Source organism: Falco cherrug, chromosome 2 (genome assembly GCF_023634085.1).
Source record: "Falco cherrug isolate bFalChe1 chromosome 2, bFalChe1.pri, whole genome shotgun sequence".
Classification (NCBI taxonomy): domain Eukaryota; kingdom Metazoa; phylum Chordata; class Aves; order Falconiformes; family Falconidae; genus Falco; species Falco cherrug.
The window spans coordinates 29,509,735-29,526,093 of NC_073698.1; the positions used below are offsets into that span (position 1 = coordinate 29,509,735).

The window sequence follows — 16,359 nt, forward strand, 5'->3', positions numbered from 1 at the left end:
CGGCCACCAGCTGGTCCATTCACCACCACTCTTGGGGCTCAGCCTTCCAGCCAGCTTTTTACCCAGTGTAGAGCACAGCTGCCCGAGCCACGAGCAGCCCATTTCTCCAGGAGAATGCTGCGGGAAATGGTGTCAAAAGCTTTACTAAGGTCCAAGAAGACAACATCCACAGCCTTTCCCTCATCCACTAAGCAGGTCACGTTGTCGTAGAAGGAGACCAGATTCGTCAAGCAGGACCTGCCTTTCATAACCCCAGGCTGGCTGGGCCTGATCCCCCGGTTGTCCTGCACATGCCATGCGATGTTTTACAGGATGACCTGCTCCATAACCTTTCCTGGCAGCAGGGTCAGGCTGACAGGCCTGTAGCTACCCAGATCCTCCTTTCGGCCCTTCTTGCAGATGGGTGTCACGTTCACGCACCCCCAGCCAGCTGGGACCTCCCTGGTCAGCCAGGGCTGGTGACAAAGCGGCTCGGTGAGCACGCCTGCCAGCTCCCTCAGTTCCCTCCGGTGGATCTCGCCTGGCCCCATAGACTCATGTGTGCCTCAGTGGTGTAGCAGGTACCATTTCACCTTGAGTTATGGTGGCTTCATTCTGCTCCCCACCCCCACCTTCCAGCTCCGGGGGCTGGGTACCCAGAGCATCTCACTATTGGAGGCTGAGGCAAAGGCAGCATGAAGTACCTCAGCCTTTTCCTCATCCTTTGTCACTATGGTTTTCCCCGCATCCAATAAAGGATGGAGATTCTCCTTAGCCCTTCTTTTGTTGCTAATGTATTTATAGAAACATTTTTTATTGTCTTTTATGGCAGTAGCCAGTTTAAGTTCTAGTTGGGCTTTGGCCCTTCTAATTTTCTCTTTGCATAACCTCATTTCGTCTCCTAGCCCTCCTGAGTTCCCTGCTCCTTCTTCCAAAAGTCATAAACCCTTTTTTTCCTCAGTTCCAGCCAAAGCTCTCTGTTCAGCCAGGCCCGTCTTCTTCCTCACTGGCTTGTCTTTGGGCACACGGGGCCGGCCTGCTCCTGCGCCTTAAAGAGTTCCTTCTTGAAGAATGCCCAGCCTTCCTGGACTCCTCTGCCCTTCAGGACCGCCTCCCAAGGGACTCTTGTCAACCAGGACCGTAAACAGCCCAGAGTCAGCCCTCTGGGCATCCAAGGTAGCAGTTCTGCTGATCCCCTTCCTTACTTCTCCAAAACGTGAAAGTCCTCATCGTTACATGATCACTGTGCCCGAGATGGCCTCCAACCACCACATCACCCACAAGTCCTTCTCTGTTTGCAAACAACAGGCCCAGCGGGTGCCTTCCCCAGCTGGGTCCTTCACCCACTGTGTCAGGAAATTGCCTTCCACACACTCCAGGAGCCTCTGAGACTGCTTCCTCTCTGCTGTATTGTATTTGCAGCAGACATCTGGTAAGTTGAAATTTTTCACTTCTGTGAGTTTGCTAAAGTATTAAATACTGCTTCAATGGCTCAAAAAAGAACTATATGCTTTTCCACTTTTGATACAAAAGCAGATGTCCAATTTTTGAACATTTTGTTCAGCGTTCCGGTTTATAATAAGCAGTAGTTTAGGGCTTTAATGTTCATGTTTGTACAGCATTTATTTATGCCCTCGAATCTAGACCCTTCTATTCCCTAGAACAGAACAGAAAACATTTCAGGAGAGTAGAGTTGGAAAAATACCATTAAGCTGTCATACTGTGAAAGGGCATGAGGAAATAGCTAATGCAAGCATCATGGGCAAGGGCAATTATTACACTATTAAAAAGCAAGCTAGCAAAACCACCGTATCATTAACTTAAAGGAATCACTGTAGGTAACAAAATATCCAGAATCACAATTAAAATCCCACATAATAGGATTTTGCCACACAACGGGGGACAGCCATTTGAAAATGTGCTGCAGACTCTGGAAACAAAATCTCCTGGGTAAAAAAAGCTATCAAACAAAAGCGTTGCCTTTAAAAAGTGTGACTGTGGGTGAAAAGTCATTAAATGGGTGGAGACTGAAAGTATTCAATAAATAAAAGAACTTCCAGATGTAGTTCTGTTACCAAGGAAATATGATGGTTCTGTGAATCCAGAGGGTTTTACAGTGCACCACACTGTCACGTAGTCAACACAGAAAATTATCAGGAGTGTTTTTTTCCCAGTAGAAGAATCTCTATTACGTAAAGCAGATACCCTGACAGAAAGAAAAACATCTCTTTATTGAATGGGACCAAGGGATCATAGATTAGATACATTTATAGGTGACACATAGCCAAATATAAAAAGTTAATTTTATTCATACACCTTTATATTTATATACATTTATTTAAATAATGGCTCCACAGATAACAGGAATGTCTCTTCAAAATGCTGGTCAGAAAACCTATGCACAGAGCGACGAGCATTTTCTCTGATCTCTAACCTTTTTTCAGGAGACAAAGAAAGGATATAAGCCATCATCTCGGCATAATTGTCCTCGTTTTCTGCTAGGAAGCCAGTAGTACGTCCTTCATAGGGTATCACAATATCTAATTTGGGACCTCCAGAATTGTGAGCCAGGATAACAGTGCCAGCTGCCATACATTCAACTACTCCTGTAAAAGATACAAAACATGCTGACATGAGTGTGCACATCATACTCTGGCTTTCTGTGAGGCATGGAAAGGTAAAACCGCAGTACAATTCACCCAGAAGTTACTACAGACTGCTGTTCTAGATCAGTTTGAAAAATACAGAGTAAATGGTCTCAGAAGAAAAACAAATTTAAGGTTTTCAGTCCTGAGGACTGAAATTGTAAGTTTCTCTTAAGCATATAAAATTGAAATTAGAAACCAGATATAACTGGTTAAGCTATATAATAAGTTATATATAAAGTTATAACTGGTTAAATTGCGGTTCTTGTAACATACTTGATTCAGCTGAGAGAGATTGTATCACCAGTATATAATGGTGAAAAAAAAGCCAGATATTGAAACAAATGTGAAGATACAAGGGAAGGTAGCTCTACAACACTGCATAGTTCTGTTCTGCTTTGTGACGGAACACTGCAATGCGCATTTTATGGTTTGGTGTCAGCTGCAAAAAAATAATTAAAAATTACAGCTGAATGTAACTTCATTTTCTCATTCACATTGAAGATTTTTAACATTTAGAAAGATACTGAGAGAAAAGCTGACTATGCATGTTTCAATCAGATGATATTCAGAAGTTCAATATTTTGAAGATTAACAAATCTATAGCTTTTGACAACTCAGCAAGACAAACTAGTAAAAATTGTTACCACTACATCTGTATTTTTGATGAAAGAAGTTTTAATGGAATGGGAATCTGATAGTAAGCTTTCCTCAGCCAAAAGCAGAGGGATAGGAATAGCATGTAATGTATACATCACTTCAGTTCTCCTCCACAGTTCCAGAACAGACCTCAGAAATCACTTTAATTGCTGATTTGTCTCAGTTCTGATTTGGTTTTTCAAAAGTTCCCCTAGCTCAAAAATTGCCAACTATAAATAATGCTTTTGGAACATGTTTTTTACAGATAAAATTGGAGATGAAGCTGAAATCATGCTGAAATTCAAAATCACAGTGTGATTGTGTAACTTTTTTTTTAAACTTACTTGAATTGTTTTGTGGGGGAAGAAATATGAGAAACCCATTATTCTGGGAGACACTTCAGAGTAAATTTTTTATACCAAGTTCCTACAGACTACTAGGGTTGATACTTATTTAACTTGTATTGTAATAAAGTCTGATGACATGAACTGCAGTTTAGTCACATTATATCCATCCGTTTGGCTGCTAACTTACCTTGTAGATTTATGACAGATGGGTCATCTTACATTCCATTTCAAGGTCGGGACCCAAATAACCCCAATAAACTGAGCCCAATACCTTAATTCTGTATGACAGCACATTGCAAACCAGGTCCCAGCTCCTCTTTGGTGTTCTGTTCCGTGCTATGGTGACTGATTTAATTGCCTTACAATGGATTTAATTGCCTTAGCACAGTGGCCTAGTGCAATGAGATGACCAACAGTAGGTACCTGGTGGCATCTACACGGGGCTTACAAGTAAGAGACAGGATCTGTGGGAGACTCACACCTCTGAAACAGCAGATGGAGCCCCATGACGTTTACTAGACATTTCAAATGGCAGCTGAGGCAGGTAATAGACAATCACAATCTCTACACATGAATGTCTATGTATGAACTACATCTAAGCTCCCTCTGTGGTCAGTGGAGCCAACAGGGCACAATCCAAGGTGCTTAAACAGAAGTACCTGCTGCCTTTTGAGGCTCTGTTGGGTATGGCTGGCATCTGTGCAATGAGGCTGGCAAACTTAACATGCGACCTTAGGGTGACCCATGACCTTGCAGAGGGACAGCTGGAGGTCAGTCAGGACATCCTGGGCAGCACAGACGGGACTAGCTGTCTGTTTAGGTGACCAGAGGATGTCCATCATTATTAACAGTCTAAGATGCTTTGGCTTGCGCTACAGTAGCACCTAGTGGTTAGTCACCTGAATTGGTCCTGTAGGCTTTACCTCAGCTAAATAGCCTGTGACAGGAATGCAAGTTGGACACCTGCCTGGCATGCAGACCCCTCTGCTTAGACACCTGTACTGAGGAGCCTTAATCACGAACTGAAGCCCTCCCTGTGTCCCCAGCTGGGACAAATGGCTCAACACTGAGGAAAAATACTGACCGATCCCAAAGTGCTCATTCCACATCGTATGCAGGCCAATGGTGGCCTCAGCCAGGTGTCTCTTTAGCTCCTCAAAGGAAATGTTTATTCTGAATATCACGTCCTTACTAACTCCCAGCTCATCACAAAGGTGCTTAAGGTTATTTACACGTTCTTCATCTTGTTGGTTACGACAGCCTCCAATTAAGACAAGCTTCAATGATGGCTGCTGCCCCAGTCTCTTCTCTTTCAGCAATTTAGCAAAGGCTCTGATTTGCAATGGATGATCTTTTTCAGGCCTGAACTGGCTGACAGAAACAATGGAATATTCACTGGTGCTCTTCTCCTCTTCCAGTGGAATATCCAGGAAGGTCTGAACATCACACGGTGGATGTACAACACAAGTGCAAGCCCCAGCTCTCCAGAGGGAAAGGATGTGATTTAGTGTCCAAGAAGAATTAACCATAATCACATCACTGCAGGAACCAACCAATCCATACATGAAAGCAAAGAAGTAGTAATAGACAAGTTTAAATTTGCTGAAAAGAGGACTGTTTGTAATGAAGGCTGCATTGTTAAATCTGGTATCCTGATTCCTAACGACAGAAAGCATATCGGTGCTGATAGTGGGATAATGGACATAGCATCCTACGCGACAACCTCCTAAATATTTAAAGAGGGGAAGCGTGAAGGCATAACCCATTGAGTCAATATAAATATCAGGAACACACTTTAGAAGAGCTTCCCAGCCAAGAAACACTGATCCTAAACTTTGTCCCAGCAAAGTGAAGTGAGGGTAAAGAGAAGCTTCCACAAGGTAGCGTTTTTCCAGAAATACAAACTTCACAGGATGAGATAATTTAATATTGAATCTTCTGAAAGCACCTTCTACTATTTCTTCTCCAGTGGCATCTCTATCACCAGTGTAAATAACACACGTTACATTTCTGTACCTGCAAGAGTAAAGAAAAGAATTTAATAGATTCTTCAAATTTTTTAACATGTAACTAAAATATTATCCATTCAAAATTACTCAAAAGATATGTGAGAACTAATGTCTGGCCTAGCTCTGAAATTATTTTAACTGAATTATACTTTTCCTTATACTTCCACAGTTTTTTCTGATCTGCAGAAGAACATATGGCTGAGGACCTGGGGAATATGTTTTTTTGTAAAACAAAAAGGGAGCTTAGTATTATTCTACAGACTTAAGAATGCCTTGCCCTACATTACGAGATGTCTGTGTGTGCATAGCATGACTAAAATGCAGAAAACTGTGCGAGCCAGTGGGTGTGCCAATGTTAAACCCACTTTAGATGTTAACCTGTTTTGCCTCCTGCACCAAGAGGCAAGTATGAAAATCATCAGTTACCTACTGATGAGTTAAGCCCATACAAAGCTCCATACCAGTAGCAGAAAACCAATGAAGTAGGAGGGGTTCTCCCAAGGGGAGAAAGAATTGATAGATGCCACAGCAAGAAAGATCAAAATCCGGATAAAGGGATGAAGTGGAATGGTGCAACCAGGTGAAACTCAAATGCAAAAAACCCCCATAGGACTGGTAGATAAATGACACCTATTTAAATACGTAAAATGCCAAAATGTGCACAGATAATACCATCAGCAGCTGAGAATGAAATATGGTATTTGATAAACATATAGGCTTACTTTTTCTGGAGCGTTCTAATGGAACACCATAAGACTCTCTCCCCTCCACCACCTGCATTGCAATATGGGTGAAAAAAGGCAACCAGCAATGGCCGCTTCCCATCTTCTCCTGCTGAAGTCAACTGTTTTTTCCTTTGTTGTATCCACAGCCGTATTCCCCACAGCAGTACCACCAAGCAGACACATAAAATTCCACTTAGAAATAATGCAGGGATTAACAATGAGCACAGCAATCTGAAACAAGCCAGAAATTTTAAAATACAAAACTGCTTTGAAAAAATACTATGTACAAAATTGAGAGAGAAGGGCTTACAGGTAGAGTTACAGGGAGTTCAACAATTTCTTGAGTTCTCATCTCAGAAATCATAAACATCCCTGTATCATTTCAACAATTACAAAAAAAAAAAAAAATCACTGTTCTATACTGTTTAGCCAAATTTTTTCCGTACTGTTACTTCACAATAATTTACTGTTGTTTACTCACGCCATGTATCTATGTGCCATATACACTATAAAGGTTGCACGTCCTTACCAATGTGGCAAAATGCAACTAGCAAAGTGATTTCTAAACAGATTTGTAAGAGTTTTCTTCGGTCCCAGCTCATGTTTAGCCTATTAGCATGAACTGCTTTGGTGCAGAGCTACTTGAGCCAGCCTGCAGTGCATGTCCCAGAACCTGCATTTTCATCCCCCCTGAGATTTGAAGATGCATGTCAATTGTCCAGAAAAGCTCTGAGCAGTTTCCGTTTAGAGACACCTGCTTCCTCAGATCTCTGAAGCACTCTCTGACAGGGGAATTCCCTTTGCAGACCACCACCTCCCCGCACAGCTCTCCTAACCCACGAACGGTGTCTCTCTTCTTGGCCTACACAGCCTAACAGGCAACAGAGCCCGGTTTCTGATGCTGTGCTACCGTTACGATAAACACCATTTACTCGACATTAAAGGAGCTGCCCGCGGCGAGCCACGCGTCACGACTGACACGTAAGATAACATTCCTTTCGGGATGAAGCGGAAAAGCAACATTAACCCATCTGAGGCCGGCGGCTGGGCGAGAAGCAGCCGGGCAGGGTCCTGTCCCATTTCGCCCTGCCCGGAGGCCTCCGCTCCTCAAGGGGGTACGGCGGGGCGGGGCGGGAGCGCGAAGCCCAGGCAGGCTCGGGGGGGTCGGGGGAGCGCGGTTGCGGCTTGGCAGGGGGCCACAGAGGCACGGGGTCTCCTTCTCCCCTCCCCCGCCAGAACGCCCCGCCCCCACACTGCCGCCCTCGCACCCCCGGTACCTGATCAGCCCACACAGACACAACCCTCCCGCCACCATCTTGGATAACGCCACGACACCTTTCCGCCGGAAAGGGCGGTACCCGGCTGCGCGGGGGCGGGGCCAAGCTGGTATTGCCTCCCTCTCATTGGGTCCGGTGGGAGATAGACGGAGGGGAGGGGAACGGGGGAGGGGCTAAGCAGAGGCACCGCCCCGCCGTGTGGGAGGGAGCGGCGAGCGGGGCGCGGCCGTGCCTGAGGGGATGGGAGGGGCGCGAATTGCGCGGGCTGGCGGCGCCCCGGGGCGGGAGCGAGGCTGGCACCGCCCCCGCCACCTCCCCCGCCGCCGCCGCCGCTGCTGCCTGGCCTCAGGGGGCGCCGCCTCCGCGCGGGAGCCAGGGCCCGGCCGCCGGGCGGGGCAGCGCGAAGTGCGGGCGCCGCGGGGTGTGTGAGGGGGCAGAGGCCTCCCCGGGACAGGGCGTTTCTTCTGCGTCCACCACGTGCAGATTGTGTCTCGGTAAATAGTGGCCCTTACTTCGGCCAGAGGAGGGTGGTGTTCTGTGTCCCGTCCTCCCGCCCTGCTTTAATCTCCCGTTTGTAAGTGAATCCCTCTTCATGGAGGAGCACCTGTCAGGCAGGGTGTCCGGATCTCCATGAACACGCTCACTGGGAACAATTTCCACTGGAGAATGTCCAGGCTGTCTCTGGCTAATACATGCTGTCTCCCATTTTATCTTGATTGGGGATTATATGCACAGACCAGAGGACTAGTGTAGAGACGTGACTAAACAGAGCTGTTTTTCAAAATGCCACTAATGATGTGTCGTGTCGGCGAACAGCAAGGCTTGTATTTCTAAAATGGCTTCCCCTGGAACAATGTAGGAAACTCCTGCTCTCCCAGATGCTGGGAGGTGTTGAGTGAAAATACCAGACTGTAGGTGAGGAGGGGCTTAGGCAAAATAGGCCAAAACATTTCTGATCTGTCACATCACTCAGTGCTTTTTTCCCCCACCACATTCTCCATTTAAAAAATAATAAAATGCTTTATGCGGCAGATTTGATACAAATAACTCAGTCTCCATTCTCTTGCAGAGTTGAGTTTGTCCAAAATTTGAGGGCATTTTGAGCCCTGTTTCTTTGAACTGGGCCTTTTCAGAACCTGTGATCTTTCAGCCTCTTAAGAGATCAGCATGATCTCTTTCATGTCATAGCCACCTGTGCATTTTGAGGTCTTGAAGCTGTTAAGAATGTTTATGAAGGTCGTCCTGTCTTCTTTGGCAGAAGAGTGCTGGTTGGAAAATGTTGGATCATTAGTTTATGTGGTCATTGCTATAGCCTGAAGCACAGAGACAAAGTCTCTACTGTAGTGGGAGTGAGAAGAATTCAACTTCAGTAATAGTTATTCGATTCTGACCTGCCTGGATTGAGTTTTCCACTTATGAGGACTCACCATGTGGGAATGGAACTGGAAATCTGTTAGGCCCTCAAAGTCAGAGTTTTATTGGTAATTTTACGGCATTTTTATTTAAATAACTTCACTGTCCTAAATACCACTGACTATAGGTTTTATCAGGGCACCTCTGCCTTTATGTAAGCAGGTAAATTGGAAGAGTTCTGCTGAGAGGTCCAGCAAGCACTTGTAAGTAGAGTGCCGCAGGTGTTGGTTTCTCTCCCTTAATCTTTTTGCTTTTCCCTGACAGAGCAATTGCCTGAGAAGCATGTGGGGTGTATGCAGAAGAGACCTTCACTGCACTCACATCTCTCAAATCAAAACACCTCTCTTGTAACACCAATATTGGAAGATAATTGCCTGGGTTCAGAGAAGAGGCACAGTTCTTCTAGGGAACAAAAAGTCCAGTCTGTTTTAGATGGTGACATTTGTGTGCCTCCCCACTGACTTGAAAAGGAGCCTATGGCCACTCCCTTTGAAGGTATGAATCTTAGATTGAGTGTCTTTAGGAATCTGAAGGATTACAGGTTAGCCATGGCTTAATTAAGAGGAGACTTAAGTAATGGTGAAGAGTTCCAGGTAGCAAGAAGAGCAATTAGTGAGGGAGACACCTATGTACCTGGCTTTTGAGTTCCACTTGCTTGTTTTAGGGAGAAATCTGAGTGATGGTGAAAAATAATTTTCCCAGTTCTAATAATTCATAGTTCACAGAATCACAGAATGGTTGAGGTTGGTAGGGAACTTTGGAGGTCATCTTGTCTAACATCCCTGCCCAGGCTGGGTCATCTACAGCCAGTTGCCCAGGACCGTGTCCAGATGAGTTTTGAATGCCTCCAAGGATGGAGACTCCACAAGCACCCTGGGAAACCTGTGCCAGTGTTTGGTTGCTCCCCCAGTGGAAAAGTGTTTCCCGGTGTTCAAACAGAACCTCCTGTGTTTCAGTTTGTTCCCATTGCCTCATGTCCTGTCACTGGGCACCACTGGTAGAGCCTGGCTCGGTCCTCTTTGCACCCTCCCTTCAGGTACTTATATACATTACCAAGATCTTCCCTGAGCCTTCTCCAGGCTGAACAGACCCAGCTCTCAGCCTTTCCTCACAGGACAGATGCTCCACTGCCTTGGTCATCTTAGTTGTTTTATTTTTTCTTAGTCCCTGTAGTGATAATTAAACCCCAGACATATTAATACTTTCAAAGTTCTTTTGTTAACTTTTCTTTAATCACAGGGTGAGCAATACAAAGACTGTGTTGCTGACAGTCTTAGAGACATAAAAGGATACCTTTAATGTGTGAAAATCTGACAGACTAATTGAGTTGTCACCACTTAACAACTTCCCCACCTTAATACAAATGTAGCAGACGATATTGTATGCATGCATTTAGGGTATTGGCAATAACGTCAGCAAAGGCAGTGCTGAGCTCTCTGTGGTGTTCCCACTCCAGCCATGAGAATGCTATTAAAACCCTTGTCTGTAGGAATTCCATGTGGCTGACATGCCAGCAAAATTAAACTAGTCTTGCCATGAAGTCAGCTTTGTTTTCAGCTTCCCAAAGATGCACCACATGTTTAATCTTTTGCTGCCTCTGCAAGAATTTTTGTCCTGTTTTAATTGCTTTCCTTATTAAATGCCCTTACTCTGAAGTTAAATCCATGCAAACAGGCCTTCTGAAGTGAGTAGTATTCAGAACAAATAGCAGAATCCACTCAGTTTGTTCTCTGCAAGCCTGCAAGGCATTTGAGACAGTTTTAAAGTACATTTTTATCACTCTTACTCTTGTTGAGTACTCCACATATGAGTAAGCTGGTAGGATAAAACCACTGGCAAGTAGTAACACAAAGAAACTGGATTAATATTGTGTAAGGATACTCATATGACGATCATGTGGTCTTTTGTATTTTCTTGTACAGTTGGTTACTTTCTTTCGGAAACATGCCCTGTGTTGCATTGAGTCTCTCATTCAGGGCTGTGGTCTTAGTTACCAAAATGCTTGGGACTGTTTTTAGTATAAGGAATCTTAGATCATTTATAAACACAGCAATTTTTTTTCCTTTTTGCACGTCTTGTGATAGGCTGTTGAATGTTACAGTACATTTGTTCTTCATTGCATAATAACAGAAGGCAGAAATAAAGTTGCACTAGTTGTATGCAAAATATTTACAAAGCAAGAAACAAGTATTGGAAATAAATTGTGGCACTAATGTATCTTGAGAAAAACACTATGGGCTTGTTTGTACTGATATGTTGTAATATTAAAGTTGCTAAATGCAAGCGATTCTAGTAAAAAATTTTCTTAACTATCATCTTTACTTTTGAGCTAGATGTTCTAGGGCATGGGTGCTCGCACCATGTATCTGTGAGCAGAAGCCACCCTTTGGGCAGAAGCAATGAAGAATTAAGCAGCTTGGATCTACACAGATTTTTTTGCAGGAGCTCCTATAAACCACGTTTATTTGTATCACCAGGCAATTTAAGCAGATTGAACCTATAGCTTTTGATTAACAGAAGATTATTTTCACACAAGTTGTCCCAGCTGGGCAAGGACCATGTAGGAAAAAAAAAAACCAGTTCCACTGTTGGAGTTTCATCCTGTAGATTATGCTGTGTTTTAATCTCCTGTGGATTCTTCTGACAGCTCTTCTAAACAGCCATCAGCAGGAAAAATCAAAATGCCTGCCATTTTTTAGGGTGACTGAAGGAAATCTTTTCAAGCAACCCAGAGCACAGGCAGAAATGAGATGGCAAATGATGTAGCCCTACTGATAATATCACTGAATTTGCAAAGTAACATGTAGACTCAGCTTAAGTCCCAGCTTTTTCAGCTGAAAGTTTGGAATTCTTGAGAGGCTGGAGACTGTTTTTGAATGTCTGTGATAGCAGACTTGAACACTTCTTGCTTTTCTTTCTCCCTTATGTAGATACTAATGTCTCTGTGGCCATCTGCACCTAATTGGACATGAAGGAGATCATAAAGGACCACCTCTTTCACAGTTGTACCTTAACATCTGTTTAATTCAACTATGAAACTGCTCAGGAAGTTGCAACAATTCACAGTGTGAAATTTTTAGTGAGTTAGGCATCTTCATTATCAAACATTAAAGGGTTTACATATTGAAAAACAAATACCCTGCACTAACTTGTTCAAAGTGCATTTGTGCACGTGTGTTTGTGTGTGCTTCTCTTTGCCTGCCTCAGGAAGCAAGGGAGAGTGCTATTTGGATGAAAATCCAAATTATTTCACATGAAGCCAGGACGAGGCAGGATTTGCATTCTGTGCTCACGTCTGGCTTCTTGGCACTGATCAAGACAGAGAAAAGAGCCAGAAACTGCCTGCGGAGCAGGACAGAAGGGAGTTACGATTATTGGAGGAGACTGTTTGGCTAGTCCAGACATGAGAGATGCAGACTGTGCCTCGTCACCTCCTCTGACTTATTTCTATTCTGGGGATGAAGAAAGCTCGAAAGGTCGGTGATTTTCCCATGGGGTAGAGTCAATCAAAGATCCTCTTCTGGGGGATGAAATAGGGCCGCTTAAAGTAGTTCCCTGCCGCACTACCTTTTCTTTCAACAAGTGGAGGTACCAGGAGGGAATGGTAAATGAACTGAGCCTGAATTTCCATAGATTAACATCTCTGTTTCCCAGGAATTGAGGGCAGTTAATAAATCTCAGCAGGTTGCTCAGCAACTCTCAGGATGGTCTCCTTCTTTTAAACTGAGCTGCAGAATGCATCGGTTTTGACTAAACACTTGTCCTTGAAAGAAACATTCTTTGTCTGAAGAACAGACTGAGGTGAACTCTGGAAATGACAGGATTGCTGTGAGCTGAAAAAACCCTCCATTTTACTGTCAGAAAGCTTTTTTGTGTTTTTCTTTTCTCACAACTGCAGGCTCCCGGGATCTCTTTAGGAGTCAAATGTCTCCAGTTTCCTCTGTGTGCTCATGCAATAAACAAACACTATTTTTACAGTGTTTGAGTCATGATGAGCCACATGCATGCCACAGAAAACAACCTGAGAAAACACATCTGCATTTGAAAGCAGGATTTTAACTGCACATTTCAATCCAGGTATTAAGTATTTCAGATAAAAACACTTGTAAACAGAAAGAGGTTTACTCTGTATTGCCGTTCTCTTAGATATTTTTTGAAGCATCTGTTTGTATGGAACAGATTGTGTAAAATTAGCAGAGTTTCCTGTGTTGATACTTTCATCCCTGACTGTTGCTTTAGTTCTGATATTTCCACCTGAATTCTTCCCCACTACTTGTTGCAGGCTGCCAGTATTATTTGATGTAATAGGGAATTTTTATCAGGTATTCCAGCAGAAAAAAGTAACAGCAAATATGTTTTCATCTTTGTTTCTTTGCTTAGTTTCTATAGGACTCCGCAGCGAATCAGTATGGCTCTTTCCAGGCAAGCTCCACATAGTTTCATGGTCATCTGGAAGTATGTTTTGTCCACTGATAGAAACTGGCCCCTTGCTGCCTGTGGCTCTTGCCTCAGAGTTGACTGTAAGTTCATGTGAGATATTAGCAGTGCTGTAATAGTTCCTAGCCCTGAAGAGCAAATAATTAACAGGATTTTTGTAGACCAATAAGTTAGCTAAACAGCTAACTGCTCCAAATTACAGTTTGGATCTCTGACAACTGGGAACAGCAAAGCCTCTGTCCCCGTGTGCCTGTAATGTTCTCATCAGAGGTTTCCCTCCTCACTTCTTGCCTGCTGTGGCTGAGGGGAGTCAGCCGGAGAGATGGAAGATTTTCATCCATCTCCAAATAGGGAAGAAAAACTTGCCTAAGGGCAGCACTGTAGTTAGGGAGGCCCCAGCCGCTGCCCCTCCTGTCTCACCATGAGTACAGTGATGCTGAGGGTCAGTGGCATGTGAGCAATGCCTGGGTTTATTCACTCATGGGTGGTTGGTAGTCTTGTCTGGACAGCATGTGGCTGTAGTGGAGGACAGGTGAGAAGGGCCTTCGTGCCAGCCTGACCGGGCTGTGTCTGCACACCTGTGGCCAGAGGATCACCTAAGAGATTACACTCTCTGCAAAGATGAGATCATAGAGAGGACCCTAACACCCTCATGCCTTTTTCTACCCAGTAACTGCAACCAGTCCACAAGGAGGGAAGGGAAAAAAGGAGTAAAACCCCCAAACAGATGATGTAGAAAGTGGAAACCCTTCTTCCCAGGCAGAATTTTGCCTGGAACACCAAGAAAGTTGATAGGACTTTGCTAAGGGCTCTGTGTTGGAGGAGCCTAGGTGGTATGCTGAGGAGAGCTGCTTTCAGGCTCCTCTCTTTCTGTATAGAGTTGGTTTCTGCCAGGATAAGGCAGCCAGAAACAACTGTTAAGAGAAACTGAATCTGGTCCTGCCTTTCCACATCTAGCCTGTCCTAACAAAGGCAGTATGTTTGTACTTTAGACATGACATCTGTAATGCAAACACAAGATGCTGTTTTGTCTTTTTCTTGACATGAAGGTGACTGTGGTGTATATAAATGAAATGGGATGAAATAACCTTTTATTCAGAGGCTGAGCAGTTTGACTTGGGCTATAGAATATAGAAACACCAGCTATAGAACCAGAAATACAGGCTTAAATTGGAGTTACTTTTCTTTTCTGGTAATTTTTCTTTGTTATTATTATTTTCATGCTTTACAAATGCGATGTGCTTTATATTATTTACTTAGTGTCAGGAGTCTCATAAAAGTAAAATCTCTGTCTCTGGCTGTCAAACATGACCACAGGAATGATTTGAAACAAGTGCTGGCAAAAAAAATAAATAGTAAATCTAAATGGCGTGGACTCTACAGCTGGGGACAGTTTAGAGGATATCTATTAAATATGGAGGTCACTTAAGACATAGGCTTACATTCCTGATCTGTATAGGGGAAAATTTAATTGCAGATTTGGCACGGCACCTTAGGGTCTGCTGTTAGCTTGCCTGCTACAGGGTAAACAGCAGCTTACTTTTTTGGGAAAAAAAGAAAGTCAGTCTTCCCATTTACTTAATTCACAATTCAGAGAGCTACCGCTTTATTTATTCAAAACAAATGTAAAAGACATTTTTCAAATGCCACAACAAATACTGAGAAATTTACAAAATAAAACTGGATTTAATAACATGAGTCTTATTTCTAAATGTGGATAGCAAATGTAGGTGGCAAAAGCTATGATCTTTAGCAATGACTGATATAGTTCACAAGTAATAGGTTTTTCTGTCTTCTCAAATTAGCTTTAAAAATAGTTACTTTTATAATATTACTCATTCTCATGTTTGAAATAGTGCAGGTAAGATGGATAAAATGTGGGTCCTTTTTCTGTGTGTATGGAATTCAAAAAAGCTTTTGCTCAAACTTCACAAGCCAAAACCAGCTCAGAACAAGAACAAATTGTGGACGTCAGAAAATTGAGTTTGAAACACAGAAGTGAAAATACTGGTTTTGTTTTGGCATTGCCTGATGAGTTCTGCCAGCCGTCTTCACTGGCTAGATGAGTGAAGATTACTGGAAAACTGAACTCGAATTAATTCATGCAGATTGCAATTGTTCTTTGTACTTAAACCCTGACCCAAAAGGTGTGCCTTTTCCTGTGGTAATATGATCAGCCTGGTAGTTTCCGGGGACTTGAAAACAAATTCCTGCAGTATAAATAGGCAGATAACAGAAATTATCATAATGAAATCAACACTGCTAAAAGCAGACAAAGTACCAAGTCCACACAATTTGCAACCACATTAGAAGCCATGGAGTGAAAAAAATTAGTAGGCGTTTTGGGGCCCTGTTACAAAAGAGATACTCCATCGAGTTTTGCTGGTTTAGAGCAAACAAAACGTTTTTAAATATTTAGAGAAGATTGAGTCCGCTTCCTGAAAAACTGAAGCCAAAGTCTGAGCTGATTTGATCTGAAATGAGGCCATCAACTCTTAAGCAATTTTGTTCATGGAAGGTAGGAATTCGATTCCTTGTATTTCAGTTACATAGCTTCCTTTTCTCTTGTCGTGTAAGAAATAATACTATTTATGATCATGCTGCTTCACCTGTTGAAAGCAAAATGTATACCATTTGTGCTATAGAAATGCTTGTGTATCTGATGGCTGCCAGTTTTCTTAGGACTGTAGCCAAATAATTATCTTTCTCTTTTCATTTCAAAACTAGAAGCAGGAACAAATGTATGTTAACAGGGAGTTTTGTTGCCTTTTTAATGCTAAAAAGGTGTGGCAATGCTAAAATTTTTTTTATTTTCTGTAGTAAGTATGTCACTTAGTTTGGAGAAGTCAAGGATGTAGTTACGTACCATGAGTCTGACCAAACTTCCA

General features: G+C 43.2%; 2 protein-coding genes across 6 annotated transcripts in view; one reads left to right on the plus strand and one right to left on the minus strand.

Moving 5' to 3' along the window:
• Positions 1-2,264: 2,264 nt before the first annotated feature.
• On the minus strand, positions 2,265-7,693 carry ALG11 (ALG11 alpha-1,2-mannosyltransferase). Of its 2 annotated transcripts, none has more exons than XM_055701472.1 (4): positions 7,622-7,693; positions 6,342-6,575; positions 4,695-5,626; positions 2,265-2,585 (listed from the first exon to the last, which is right to left on the minus strand). In XM_055701472.1, exons 1-4 carry the CDS (start codon positions 7,657-7,659, stop codon positions 2,314-2,316), a joined length of 1,476 nt encoding a protein of 491 aa, XP_055557447.1. In that variant the 5' UTR covers positions 7,660-7,693; the 3' UTR covers positions 2,265-2,313. The 2 variants fall into 2 exon arrangements, with proteins under 2 accessions (XP_055557447.1, XP_055557448.1); XM_055701473.1 differs by having other exon boundaries at positions 6,342-6,536; positions 7,622-7,683.
• Positions 7,307-16,359, plus strand: part of ATP7B (ATPase copper transporting beta) — a 46,312-nt gene continuing 37,259 nt past the window's right edge. The window contains exon 1 of one of the 4 annotated variants that reach the window (XM_055701465.1): positions 7,307-7,325. Coding sequence is in view for 2 of the 4 variants with exons in the window: in XM_027815892.2 (XP_027671693.1) it covers positions 15,951-15,989 (39 nt within the window). In the remaining 2 variants the exon portion in view is untranslated. Of the gene's footprint in view, positions 7,326-12,265; positions 12,511-12,932; positions 13,112-15,891; positions 15,990-16,359 lie in introns of those variants that run through there. The other 3 variants (XM_027815894.2, XM_027815896.2, XM_027815892.2) reach the window with 3 other exon arrangements.

Excerpts from the sequence above, each read along its gene's own strand:
- ALG11 (XM_055701472.1), bottom strand. The coding sequence starts at position 7,659 with ATGGTGGCGGGAGGGTTGTGTCTGTGTGGGCTGATCAG. Across the intron at positions 6,576-7,621 it reads TGTCTGTGTGGGCTGATCAG|ATTGCTGTGCTCATTGTTAA; the intron begins GTACCGGGGGTG and ends GGCTTGTTTCAG. Across the intron at positions 2,586-4,694 it reads GAATGAGCACTTTGGGATCG|GAGTAGTTGAATGTATGGCA; the intron begins GTCAGTATTTTT and ends TATCTTTTACAG.